General features: G+C 40.3%; 1 protein-coding gene across 1 annotated transcript in view; it reads left to right on the plus strand.

Annotated features, from left to right (window-relative positions):
* USH2A (usherin) overlaps positions 1–13890 on the plus strand; it is a gene marked incomplete at its 5' end in the record, with an annotated part of 1334617 nt that overhangs the window by 702771 nt on the left and 617956 nt on the right. The window contains one exon of the mRNA XM_082250984.1: positions 4700–4847. Coding sequence (XP_082107110.1) covers positions 4700–4847 — 148 coding nt within the window. The remainder of the gene's footprint in view (positions 1–4699; positions 4848–13890) is intronic.

A 13890-nucleotide genomic window follows, 5' to 3' on the forward strand; every position in this document is an offset into this window, starting at 1 on the left:
GTCCAAGTCCAAAAAGGTTTATATACGTCCTCCGTTTAAACCTAAATACCGGTGTTATGGCAGCAGATAGCTGCCATAACCCTGGTATTTTTTCAAACGGTGGACGGTTGGCTTTCTGATAAGGGTGGTCCCAGCGGCGGATTCGCCGTGGGATCACCCTTCCGGGATGGCGGAAGAGGCGCCCCCTCCCGCCACGTTCCGGTCCTTTTCCGCGCTTACCGGACCCGCCGGCAGCGGGGAAAATGATCCGGTCCCAGATACTCACAGACAGGATGTCGAGTGAGGGCAAGCTTGCCCTCACTTGACTCTATGGTCTTGGAGGACCGGAGCTACGGAAAACCGGTTTAAAGGTCCTTTTTTTTTTTTTCATTTTATATAATAATTCTTTTTTTTTTTTTTTTCTATCTTTTAGTGTACTTGTGAGATCTGAGAACTTTTTGACCCCAGATCTCACAAAAAAGAGGTCCTGTCGTGCCTATTTCTATTACGAGGAATGTTTAGATTCCTTTTAATAGAAATAAAAATGATCAATTTTTTTTTTTTTTAAACGGTGTAAAAATAAAAAATAATAAATAAAATAAATAGTAAAAAAAAAAAAAAATTAAAGCGCCCTGTCCCCGTGAGCTCGTGCGCAGAAGCGAACGCATACAGAAACCCCGCCCACATATGTAAACGGTGTTCAAACCACACATGTGAGGTATCGCCGCGATCGTTAGAGCAAGGGGAATAATTTGAGCCCTAGACCTCCTCTGTAACTCAAAGATGGCAACCTGTAGAAATTTTTAAATTGTCGCCTATGGGGATTTTTAAGTACCAAAGTTTGTCGCCATTCCGTGCGCGTGCGCAATTTTGAAACATGACATGTTGGGTATCTATTTACTCGGCGTAACATTATCTTTCATATCATGGAAAAAAATTGGGCTAACTTTACTGGTTTCTTATTTTTTAATTAAAAAAGTGATTTTTTTCCAAAAAAATTGCGTTTGGAAGACCGCTGCGCAAATACGGTGTGATAAAAAATATTGCAATAATCTCCATTTTATTCTCTAGGGTCTCTGCTAAAAAAAATATATAATGTTTGGGGGTTCTAAGCAGTTTTCTAGCAAAACAACTGATTTTAGCTTGTAAACACCAAATGTCAAAAATAGGCCTAGGCAAGTGGCTAGGATGCATGATGGTGCGCCTTGGATGTTGGGCCCCTCTATATGGCTAGGCTGTGAAAAAGTCTCACACATGTGGTATTGCCATACTCAGGAGGAGTGGCAGAATGTATTTTGGGGTGTCATTTTTGCTGTGTACATGCTATGTGTTAGGAATATCCTATAAATTGACAACTTTGTGTAAAAAAAAAAAAAGTTTTCATTTTTTTCCCACATTTTCCAAAAACCTGTGGAAAAAAATGATATGTTCAAACAACCCATAATGCCTCATAGAATATACGTTGGAGTGTTTGCTTTCCAAAATGGGGTCATTTTGTGGACTTTTCCATTGTATTGGTGCTCTAGGGCCTTGAAAAGTGTGATAGGTAGTAAGAAAGTTTTATGTGTATTTATGCTCCTAGAACGCCTGAAGGTGCTTCTTGGACGTGGAGTCTTTTTTTGTGGCCAGGCTGTGTAAAAGTCTCACACATGTGGTATCGCCATACTCGGAAGGAGTAGCAGAATGTATTTTTGGGTGTAATTTTTGCTGTGTACATGCTATGTGTTAGAAATAGCTTATAAATTGACAACTTTGTGGGAAAAAAAAGAAAAAAAAATGTTTTCTTCATTTTCCCAAGAATTGTGGGAAAAAATTACAACTTCAAAAAACCCACCATGCCTCTTACTAAATACCTTGGACTGTCTACTTTACAAAAAAGGGTCATTTGGGCGGTATTTGTACTGTCCTGACATTTCAGGGCCTCAAGAAAGGAGATAGGCCGTCAGTACATCTGGTGTGATCAATTTTCAGTAATTGGTACCATAGCTTCTAGACTCAATAACTTTCACACAGACTAAATAATATACACTAATTTGGGTTAATTTTACCAGAGACATATAGCAGTATACATTTTGGCCCAAATGTATGAAGAAAAATTAATTTTTTGCAAAATTTTATAATTGAAACTAAAAAAAAGTGTTTTTTTTTCAAAATGTTTGCTCTTTTTTTGCATATATCACGAAAAAAAAAAAACCCCAGTTGTGATCAAATACCACCAAAAGAAAGCTCTATTTGTGTGAAAAAAATGATAAAAATTTTGTTTGGTTACAGTGTAGCATGACTGAGCAATTGTCATTCAAAGTGTGAGAGTGCTGAAAGCTGAAAATTGGTCTGGGCAGGAAGGGTGTCTAACTGCTCTGTATGGAAGTGGTTAAAGTGGTTAAATAGTTCATTTAAGCCAGCTTGACCCAAACAAACTATTTAAAGTGATAGGAAAGCTGAAATTCTACTTTAAGGTGGCAGACGCATATCTATTATTAGCTAACTGAAGGCTTAAACAACGCTGATTGAAGCTTGCCAAAAGCTTTACAAATACAAAAGTTTGCTATACACATTAATTTATTTACAAGCTTAAGACTGTTAACAAGGGAGGGAAGGACCTCTTAGGATTCTGGATTACCTAGTAACTAGCAAAGCCTCTACTGTGCACCCTTCTGATTCTGGATTCCCTTTAATGCTTAGGGTAAACCTTCCCTTTTAAAAATACTGCAGATTTAAACCAAAATACTAAAATCTCATATACCCTTTATGGTAATGTAGGTTTCAAAAGTTGTTTTTAACCTTTTTAAATCTGTACCTCTTTAAAAGAACTCCTGGTAGTCCTGCCACAAAGATCCTTGTTCAGGTGCTTCCTGTTAAAGGGTGACAGCTTCCTCCCAAAAGTGAGATGTCACCCTGCCACCTGTGACCTTGGTGGAGATCACAAGTCACAGGGATCAGTGGTCCTCAACCCTGGCCTACAGGGCCCACTAACAGGCCAGGTTTTAGGTATTACCTTGGGGAGATGCAAACTAGAGTACTGCAATCACGGAGCAGCAAATGATATCACCTGGGATGTATTTCAGTTATCTTGCAAACCTGGCCTGTTAGTGGGCCCTGTAGGCCAGGGTTGAGGACCACTGACTGGGATGACACATTTTGCACAGGCTAGGTCCAGTGTTGTCACCATCAGGAAGCCAGTCCAGAAGAATGATATGCAGCGACCCTTAATGTGGTTTGATTTTAAAAAGTTAAAGGTTTTTTCCCTAATGCATTACCTGTAATAATGTAAACAAAACTTTCAATAGCTGTTCCTTTACCTCCCCCTACCTAAAACTTTCCTGACTCCTCCACTGATCCAGTGCTGCCCCATTTGCAGCAGTGCTAATCTCACATGATAGACTTAGAGCAGTGGGTGCCATTGGCTGCTGCTGCTGTCAGTGAAATCCAGTGAGGTGGAAGCGGGGGACAGGGCTGAACTGCACTGTGCACATCTATAAACACACACAGCTCGGTTTGGGAGCATGCTTGCACATGTGCCCCCATAGCACGTGGCTTGCTAGAGGGCAAATGGGAAAGTGCAGGAGTGGACAGCGCTGGTAGGAGACCCCAAAAAAGAGGTACCTGTCCTCTGCTCTATGCAAATATTCTAGAGCTTTTGTTATCATCATTTTAGGTAATTCATGTAAATGGAGTAAATAAAAAGGGATAGAAGAGATCAGCAGCAATGAGATGCAAAAAAGGGGATGAGTTTAGACCTACTTTAACTAACTTGACCTATCCTTGCCTTCTAGTGCCTACTGTCTAAGTGACTTCTATGATTGAAAGCTTAAAATGCCTGCCAATGCAGAACAAAAAAGGAGCTCCCAAAGGCTTTAGTCTCGATTCACACTAGCGCGACTTGTCAGGCGACTTTTCAGCCTGACAAGTCACGCTCCCTCGCGGTCCATTGACCGCTACAGGACCCGTTCTAATAGGAGCGACACAAGTCGCTCCGACTTAGAAAAAGAGTCCTGTACTACTTCTGGGAGACCTCGGAGCGACTTGCATAGACTTCCATTATGTGAAGTCCCTGCAAGTCGCTCCGAAGTTGTGGTGCATGGTAATGCACAAGTCGCCCCTGAAATAGTACAGAGTCGTGTTGCCCCAGTGTGAACCGACTCTTAAGGTAGCAAAGGAAGGTCAAACTAATACAAAAATATATGTAGAAAAAAAGGTTTTTATTGATGCAAAAGTATTTGTTAAAATTTATACATGGCTAGGTAGAGACATGAGCTCTGGTATGCATAACCTCAACAACAACATATGTCCCTGTTCTACTGGCAGAAAACAATTAATCATATGAATATTTGTTTTCTGCCAGTAGAACAGGGACATCTTATGATGTTGAGGTTATGCATACCACAGCTCATATTTTTACAAAGCCATGTTGAAATTTTAACAAATACTTTTGTTTCAATAAAAACCTTTTCCTACATATATTTTTGTATTAGTTTGACCTTCCTTTGCTACCTTAAAGCCTTTGGAAGCACCTTTTTTGTTTTGTTTTGTCAAAGATTTAGGGCGAACAGCTCCTCCTTTACCCATGTGTACCCACTGTTTATGTTGAAAATGCCTGCCAAATTCTTTTTAAGTAGCAAGGTCATAGTACAAAAGTTGTTAACCTAAAAGGTTCACTTTAAGTAAAAGAATGTCTGTGCATTTAAGTGATCAGTATGTGATTTTGGTGTTTTGTTGTCAGGCTTGCTCAGGAGGAGGATGTGCTTCAAGTGGTATCATTGAGGCTTCTACAGAAGAGAGCATACCTGATGGTATTCAGTCTCTAACAGTCCAATCATTCACCCCAGATTCCTTCAATATTACTTGGTCAAAGCCAAGGCATCCAAATGGTAAGTAGTCTAAGGATAAATGTGCATACTTAGGTACAAAGGATCATTAAGTGTATCTAAGTGTCCTGGAAATACATGCACACCCATCAATACATCAGTACAGTTCTGCCTGACCTACCTTTCCTGTTTTATTATGACAACCAGGGCTTTATTTCAGCGAAACACAGGGGAATGCAGTTCTGGCACCTCCAACACTAAATGTATTTTACGGCAAGGTGTGCTGGAGGCTCTATTGATGCTGGCTGCTGGGGGATCTATTGTCGCTGGTGGTGATCTATTTTTTTGTGGAGGTCTATTGTTGCTGGGTAGGTCTTTTGTCGTTGGCTGGGGGGGTCTTATGTTTCTGGGGGGGGGGGGTCAGTTGCTGCTTGGAGGGATCTACTGTTGAGGGGGAGTTCTATTGGTGCTGGCTGCTGGAGGTTCTTATTGATACTGGCTGCTGGGAGATCTGTTGTTTCTTCTGGGGGTCTATTGTCGCTGAGGTGGTATTTTGTTGCAGAGGGGGGTGTCCATTGTTGTTAGGAGGAGGTCTGTTGTTGTGTGGGGAACTATTATTGCTGTGGTGGTGTCTGTTGTTGCTGGGGGAGTCTAATGTTGCTGGGATGGGGTCTATCAAATTCCATACAAATCACTTAGTAGCATGAAATTATACTTGGTTTGTTATTGTCTAAAGTGAGTGGTACTGGGAGGTGGGTAGGGGTGGAGCCAAGATTTAGTGCTCAGAGGTGGGTAGGGGGCACAGACAAAGGTTAACTCAGAAGGGGGGAATTCATGCACCTATTTTTTGAGGGGAAAAAAAGCCTTGATGACAACCATCACAGAAGAGTGCACAGTTGCTTATTGGCCTTGCAGCACTGGGGTCCCCGCTCATATCCTGGCAATGACACTATCTATATGGAGTAGGCATGTTCTCCTTGTGCTTGTGTGGGTTTCCTCTGCATACTCCAGATTCCTCCCTCACTCTTGAAACGTGACGGTAGGTCATTGGCTTCTATTCAAATTTACCCTAGTATGTGTGCGTGTGTGGATACAAGCAAAAGTTAGGGACCTTATATTGTAAGATCTTTGAGGGCAGGTACTGATGTGAATGTACAATATGTAAAGAGCTGCGTAAATTGTTGGATATATATATATATAAAACCTTTAAAAAGATAAAATAGGCCCACTGGGTTCCAGCCTCTAGACCTGACATGTGTGTTTGGTGCTTTTTTGGGCTCCATGTAAGCCTCCTATTTGTCCCTTAGCATTTCTTGGTCAGAGTGTTCCATTTGTCATCAATGTTACAATGTATTTTTATATAAGTTTGTTCAGAAAATGTTTTCTTTCTCTAGCTGAATTAAAAACGTTCAAGTAATAATAACCGAATATGCATTATCAATTTGAAATATTCGACTTAGACTTGTTCTTGGACTAATGAAAGCCCTTATAGAGTGACCCCATTTAATTTGGGACTCTGTTCCATTTGACTAACTGAAGATATGTACAGTAAACTAACTTTAATGTGATTGACATAGGGCTTACATACATTTTAACACAAACAAAGACTATTCTTATTTGGTTCCTTTTGGAGTGTTTTGGTAAATCTATTTAACCCCTTGCATACCAATGTACAATAATATACGTCCTGGTATTCAAGTGGTTATCCCTCTCCCACCCCCAACCAGCGGTGTCCATGGTGGTTTTCATGGGCTCTCCCATTTCTTTTCCTGAACCACGGTAAACTACCAGAGCCTTGAAGGATGGGGATTATCCCTCCGGCTAATTAACTACTGAACCCCCGTGATGTGTTTTTTCTCACTTCTGGTTTCAAGGCTGTCATTCCCTGGCTACTGTAGCTGAGAATGCAGCTAATCAAGCAAGATCTGTGCTTGATTGGCTGCAGTGGAGGTGTCACGTACCTGGTGGAGATCAAGCTGTAGAGGGGGCTTCTCTTGCACCTCTTGTCCAATACCCCTGGTAGTGATGACAGAAGGTGTGAGGACACAGAGTGACACAAGGGTCGGTGTAACAGGCAGCACCAGCTGAGGTTTGCAGGAAATAGATGAACGTGGATCGCCAGGCAGGAACCAGGAACACAGTGATGCTTTACCTTACAGGCAGGAGCGTAGACAGGAGACAAGCCAAAAGTTCATCAACAGCTGGATAGAGAGGTACAGGAACATCAAGCAGAGACAGAGTCAGGATACAGGCTGGAGTAAAGCAGAGAGGTACAGGAGCACAAGAGAGGAGCAGAGTACAAGCCGAGGTGACAGTAGGCCAGCAAGAATCCAGAGACTGACCAAGGCAAGCCGGGCCATGCACAGAAAGGCAGATATAGCAGGTCAAGGCGAAGGTTAAACAGGAGTTTGCTGAAGACCATTCAGCAATTTGTTCTTGCCATAGTTCAGCTTACATAGGCCGTTTATCGCTAGTGCGCGTATGTGTGCGTGTGTCCATGCCCATATGCACATTCCGTCTTGTGCACATGCTAATTTTACACATGCGTGCTAATCGCCGTTCTGCAGTGAGCCTTTGCTCAGAATTATGAGCATGCTCATGTAATTGCTTTCTGATTCCAATATGTACAGAGCTTCTCTTACAGGGGGAAGAGGAGACATTGGATGTTTAATGGACGCATGATGTCTCCATAAAGAGCACCTGTCTAGTGCTATCTCATTGGAGGCTTGTTAATCCTCTTGTGATAGCCATAAAGTTAAAAAAAAAAACAAACTGTAATCTATAGTATAAAATAAATGTATATATACCCTCTACTGCATTACCACAATACTTCTGGAGATGTTATCATGTTTCAGTTATATACTGTATATTGTTATCTGTTATTATCTCTCATTTTTATACCTTGTGGCATATTCAGCTTATCTTGAATAGGTAACATGTGTCTTTTGTCTTTTATAACCTCAGTTTGTATCGGATGTGTTTCAGTACGTAATTTTCCTTATACAAAAATGACAATAAAAACAGATTAAACATAAAAAAGTATATCATTTTTTGGGTCAGGAAGTTGAAGTATGCAAAAAATACATATTTTTCATAACTCAAATAAACCTTAAAATTTTTGTACAGGCAAAAGCTTATAAAACACATAAAAAAGAATTCAAATACCTATCTCTCTAACATGAACACATAACAAAATCCAATTGTAATGTTGGAGAAAATAAATTCTTTTCCATCTAAATCTGCTAGTACATCTAACAATGCCGTCTCCCCAGAATGACAATGCCGCTGTCCAAGGGTGGTTCAGTTCATCTTCCATCCAGAGTAGAGATCAAGATTTTACCTTGGCGAAATCACCGGGTAAAAATAAAGAAAAAAAGAAAACTATTGCAGCCACCATATTTAAGAATTGGTAAGCTGCAATATATTACAATTTTGTTTTTTGGGTTTAGATACACTTTATGCTCAGTAGAATAGAAAATTGATTGTTCTCTAAAGAATGCTGACAGCCTATACATGCTTAGAATCAGGAGAATTCAGTAATATAAAAAATCATTATTGCTATTATGAGAACTCTTAAAATTAAGGTTTATTTGAGTTATGAAAAATATTTCTTTTTTTCTCCAACATTACAATGGGATTTAGTTATGTGTTCATGTTAGACAGATAGATATTTGAATTCTTTTTTTATGTGTTTTATAAGCTTTTGCCTCTACTACAATTGTGTAAGTGTTCTATGAATCTTTCCATAAACAATGTTCCTAGTTAAAATTTAATGCATGCTAAAATGAAAATGTATTTTATTTAGCAGAAAGAAGTGTAAAGACTACAGCAGCAAATCTTAGAGTGTGTAGCAATAAGCAATGGGCAGAAAGAAAATGAATTTTGTGCTTGTTCTTTTAAAGTCAGCATCTCTAAGGACATAAGTGTGACAAAATCCATTTGCAAGATGCTTAACATTTTTTGTTAATAATTCATCAGTCACAAACGTACATCAAAACATCTTCAAATTAAAAAAAGAAAAGTGTAAGCAAAGAAAATTGAGCAATTTATATTTTAGTGTTTGTGTCAAAAAAGCTAATTATTTTAGTGAAAGAACACTATTTATGGGGCCCGGCATACCCACAGGCATTTGACTGCAGTCTAAAGAACTTCTTTGTTAGTAAAGTGATTGTTGGAATTGACCATCCAGAAAATGAACGTCTCTTTCATACAGGAGGTCAGGGGGTGGTAAAAAATGGGCAGCTGTACCACAGTTTTATCACCCCACCCAGACTGGGACTGTGCACATTTCATCAAGGCTTTGCTTCACAGCCATGGCATTTTTAGCTTGGGTGCACAGTTTGACAAGCGGCACGGCTTCTCAAACTCACCAGTTGAGTTTGAAGGGGTGCGCTGCAACCTTGTGAAATACAGGCGGTCCCTGGATTACAAACAAGATAGGAACTGTAGGTTTGTTCTTAAGTCAAATTTGTTTGTAAGTCGGAACAGGTACATTTTTTAGTTTTAGCTCCAGCCAAAAGAATAATTTTTAAGTTTTTTGGATAGCATAGGGAAGGGTTAAAACCCTGTACCATTTGTTTTGCTGTCTGTGCCCCTGTTCAGAAGATTTCACCCCACATACTATCCCTGCGACAACTGGATTTTGAAAATTTTGAGTTGTTGTGGAAACAAGGATTGGTGATAAAGCTTCAGTGGAGACACCTTTTACCCATGATAACTCTTCCAGGAGTAAATTTCCCTTCCTAGGGGGTGATTTCCTCTCACTTCCTGTTGTCTCCCTCCGTTTGTAAGTAGGAGTTGTTTGTAACCCGGGGACTGCCTGTACATGCAATTTCGGCAAGGTAATGTGGCATTATAGGGTTAAATCAGCTGATCATATAATGCCTGCTTACCGCATGTCAAATGCCCTCTAAAATAAGATCCAAGTGCAGATTGTTGTTCAGAAGGCACCACACTCCACTGCAGGTGAGAAAGAGTCCTTTCAGGCATGTTAACCGCTTGCTGACTACCCACAGTAATATTACTGCGGCAGTGCAGCTCCCCTGGGTCCAGTCACATAGTACTACGTGACTGGAGGGGAAGGGGTTTCGGCGGCGCTGGCACGCTGCCGGAGGCGCGCGCACGCCGCCGTAGGGCGCGCTCCTGCTGTGTTTAGACACAGCGGGAGGCGGGAGGCGGGCTGCGGGAGGAGAGGCAGCGATTGCCGCCTTCCTCCCCCGATCGTCCGTAAAACGGAGAGAAGACCCGCTTGCTTATGTAAACAAAGCAGGCGGATCTTCTGTAAAACAGTCAGGGACAGATCTGAAGTTTCAGCTAAGCTGAAATTGGGATCTGCCTGTGCCTCTCACAGAACCCCCCCCCCCCCACACACACAGTTAGTAAGCATACAGGGAAAAATTAACCCCTTTGATCACCCCCAGGGTTAACCCCTTCACTGCCAATGGCATTACAGTAACAGTGCATATTTTTAACACTGATTACTGTAGTAATGTCACTGGTACCCCCAAAAGTGTCAAAAATGTCAGTTAGCGGTCCGATCTGTCCGCCGCAATGTCGCAGTCCTGCTAAAAATCACAGATCGCCGCCATTACTAGTAAAAAATAAAAAAAACAATAAAAATGACATAAATCTTTCCTGTAGTTAGTAGATGCGATAACTTTTGTGCAAACCAATCAAAATACGCTTATTGCAAGTTTTTTTTACCAAAAAGATGTAGCAGAAAACAAATTGGCCTAAAATGTTAAAAAATTTAGATTTTTACATTTTTTTTTGGGAATATCATATAGCAGAATGTGAAAAATATTGTTTTTTCTTTCACAATTGTCGCTCTTTTTTTGTTTATAGCGCAAAAAATTTAAATCGCACAGGTGATCAAACACTACCAAAAGAAAGCTCTATTTGTGGGGAAAAAAAAGACATCAATTTCATTTGGGTACAGCATCGCTCGACCGCGCAATTGTCCGTTAAAGTAATGCAGTGCCTAATCGCAAAATAGGGCCTGGTCATTAAGGGGGCAAATCCTGCTGAAGTGGTTAAAGTGATATTGTTTTCATTTTAATTTATTTCTGATTCATTGAAATTCATGACTATTGTGATTTGGACATTTGTATACATCTGAATCTCCGAATAACGAAAATTTCATCTGAATTTCAATTCCTAATAAAACTAATTGCATGTGTCTACAAACTATGTATTTCACCCAATCAGCAAATGGCAAACAACCGGGGTTTATGGCGAATTCTGTGTCACTAAAAACTCAAACCCCATCCCTAGTACTGTTGTACCGTATGCTGTGGCTTTTTAAATCTCTGCAGCTACAGTAAGGTACACAGAAGCACAACAAAGTCGCTCAACAAACACAGTTTTACCTTTTCAAAGTTGTATGTATTTTTTTTTTTTTTTTTGGAAGTTGGAAGTTTCGCATCTTTACTTAATACAATTTTTGAGACTGAAAGGCAGATTGATATTTTTCTTAGTTTTAGCATATGAGGCTTTGAAAATGGTTGCTATATATCTTGCGTGTCCTTGTCTTAATTCATATGTGCATACGCATACAAAGTAGGCTATGAAATAAAATCTGCTCGAGTTTCCCAAATATATTGTAAGGTTGCTGTGACTGATGTAACCCGCGTGCCCTTGAAAAGCACTGAAGTACGGACATGCATTTCGCTGGAAGAGAAATTATCTTCCTTCAGATTACTGTTTTATTCAATGGCTAAAAGGGTTTGTGTTTTTGATCAAAGTTAACGAGAGCCCCGGATCATTGCCCTGTGAAAATATGCCGCTCAGGATCGTAATGGGGTCCTAGCTTATGCATTCCAAATCAGCAAGAATTTAGTGAATGTAATGTACTATTGTCATGGGAAACACATGGCCCCTTTATCTGTGCCTTGTCTCAGGGCAGGTTGTATGTTACAAACTAAAATCACTTAGGCACCTGTCTACCGGCTGCATCGATAAGAAGTGTAGAAGTGTATTAACCACAAAAGCAAACATTTATTATATTGCAGATTCCCAATTCTTAGATGGAATGGCTGCATTTGTTTTCCTTTTAGGCTTTCATTCCTTTTATTTTCACCTGGTGATCCAGCCAGTAAGTCTGTTATTTTTCAACAGAACAAGCTCTCCTGTAAAAGTCACAGTTAAAGTTTCTTGCTCCCTCAGAGCACCCTAGACCCCTTTAGTTCTATGTATACCTAGGAGCACAGATCCCCTTCTTCATCCCACTGACATAGATGCCAATCACACTGACACCACCGACAAAGGGACATTGTTTTCTTTTGGTGACACCACCGACACAATGAGCATTTCTTTCCTTTGGTGACACCACAGACAAAGGGACAATGTTTTCTTTTGGTGACACCACCGACACAGTGACATTTCTTTCCTTTGGTGACACCACAGACAAAGGGACAATGTTTTCTTTTGGTGACACCACCGACACAGTGACATTTCTTTCCTTTGGTGACACCACAGACAAAGGGACATTGTTTTCTTTTGGTGACACCACGACACAGGGACATTTCTTTCCTTTGGTGACATCACTGACACAGTGATATTTTTTTCCTTTGGTGACACCACAGGACATATTTTTCTATTGGCGACACCACAGACACAGGGACATGTTATAGATATTGCTACTGTTTCAGCACATGTCACATACATTACACACATTACACCACAACTAGCCCCACCACCACTTTCACCCAGTGGGGAGGGGGGGGGGCAGTGTTTGCCATCTTTGGCCAGGGCACTGAATGACCTGGCCTTCCCCTGACCACTCCGCTAGCCCCAGATTAACAAAGCTGCTGTCCGTTGTTTCCCCTATGCTCCTTCATCCCGAGTGGGGGCACGCTAATACAGGTGGTGTGTAACTGACCAGATCATCAGGTGAAACAAAAGCGAAAAAAAAAAAAATGCAGCCACCACATCTAATGATTGGTAAACTGCAATATATTACATCTTTAGTTTTGGGTTTAATGCAGCTTTAAAATAAACCTGCCAGGAGACATATACATGGACTTCTGAAAATGCCAGTTGCATTGCCATGTCATAACCTTGTAGATCAATTCGTTATGAGTCTCCAGTCAGGAAAAAATAAAGCAATCAGGGATTCTGACTTCACTTGCTGCATGCTTGTTTTGGTCAGGGATTCTGACTTCACTTGCTGCATGCTTGTTGTGGTCAGTGATTTATAAAGTTAAAGGATCAGCATGACAGCCAAGGCGCTAGCATGTTACACAGGAGGTTACCAATGCCAGCCAACATAGTTTGCATGTTAATTAATAATATATTAATTAATTCTATATAATTAATGTATATATTTATTATTATAAAGGGTCATTAAATATGAGATTCTGTATGTGGAGGTTCTCATTTATTAACTCAATTTTTTTTCCTATTGGTTGAACTAGATGGACCTTGGATGTCTATTTTGAACCTTTTAGCGTACTAAATAACAATAAATAATAATAAAAATAAGTAATAAATAATAGATAGCTGTCATATACACTGTATATTTGATTGCAAAAAAAAAAATATTATTTATTTAATTTTAAATATGCATATACAATATCTCACAAAAGTGAGTACACCCCTCACATTTTTGTAAATATTTTATTATATCTTTTCACGTGACAACACTGAAGAAATGACACTTTGCTACAATGTAAAGTAGTGAGTGTACAGCTTGTATAAGAGTGTATATTTGCTGTCCCCTCAAAATAACTCAACACACAGCTATTAATGTCTAAACCGCTGGCAACAAAAGTGAGTACACCCCTAAGTCAAAATGTCCAAATTGGGTCCAATTAGCCATTTTCCCTCCCCGGTGTCATGTGACTCATTAGTGTTACAATGTCTCAGCTGTGAATGGGGAGCAGGTGTGGTAATTTTGGTGTTATCGCTCTCACTCTCTCATACTGGTCACTGGAAGTTCAACATGACTCCTCATGGCAAAAAACTCTCTGAGGATCTGAAAAAAAGAATTGTAGCTCTACATAAAGATTGCCTAGGCTAAAGAAGATTGCCAAGATCCTGAAACTGAGCTGCAGCACGGTGGCCAAAACCATACATCGGTTTAACAGGACAGTTCCTCTCAGAACAC

This window comes from Pelophylax lessonae (genome assembly GCF_965119305.1).
Source record: "Pelophylax lessonae genome assembly, chromosome: 3".
Taxonomy (NCBI): domain Eukaryota; kingdom Metazoa; phylum Chordata; class Amphibia; order Anura; family Ranidae; genus Pelophylax; species Pelophylax lessonae.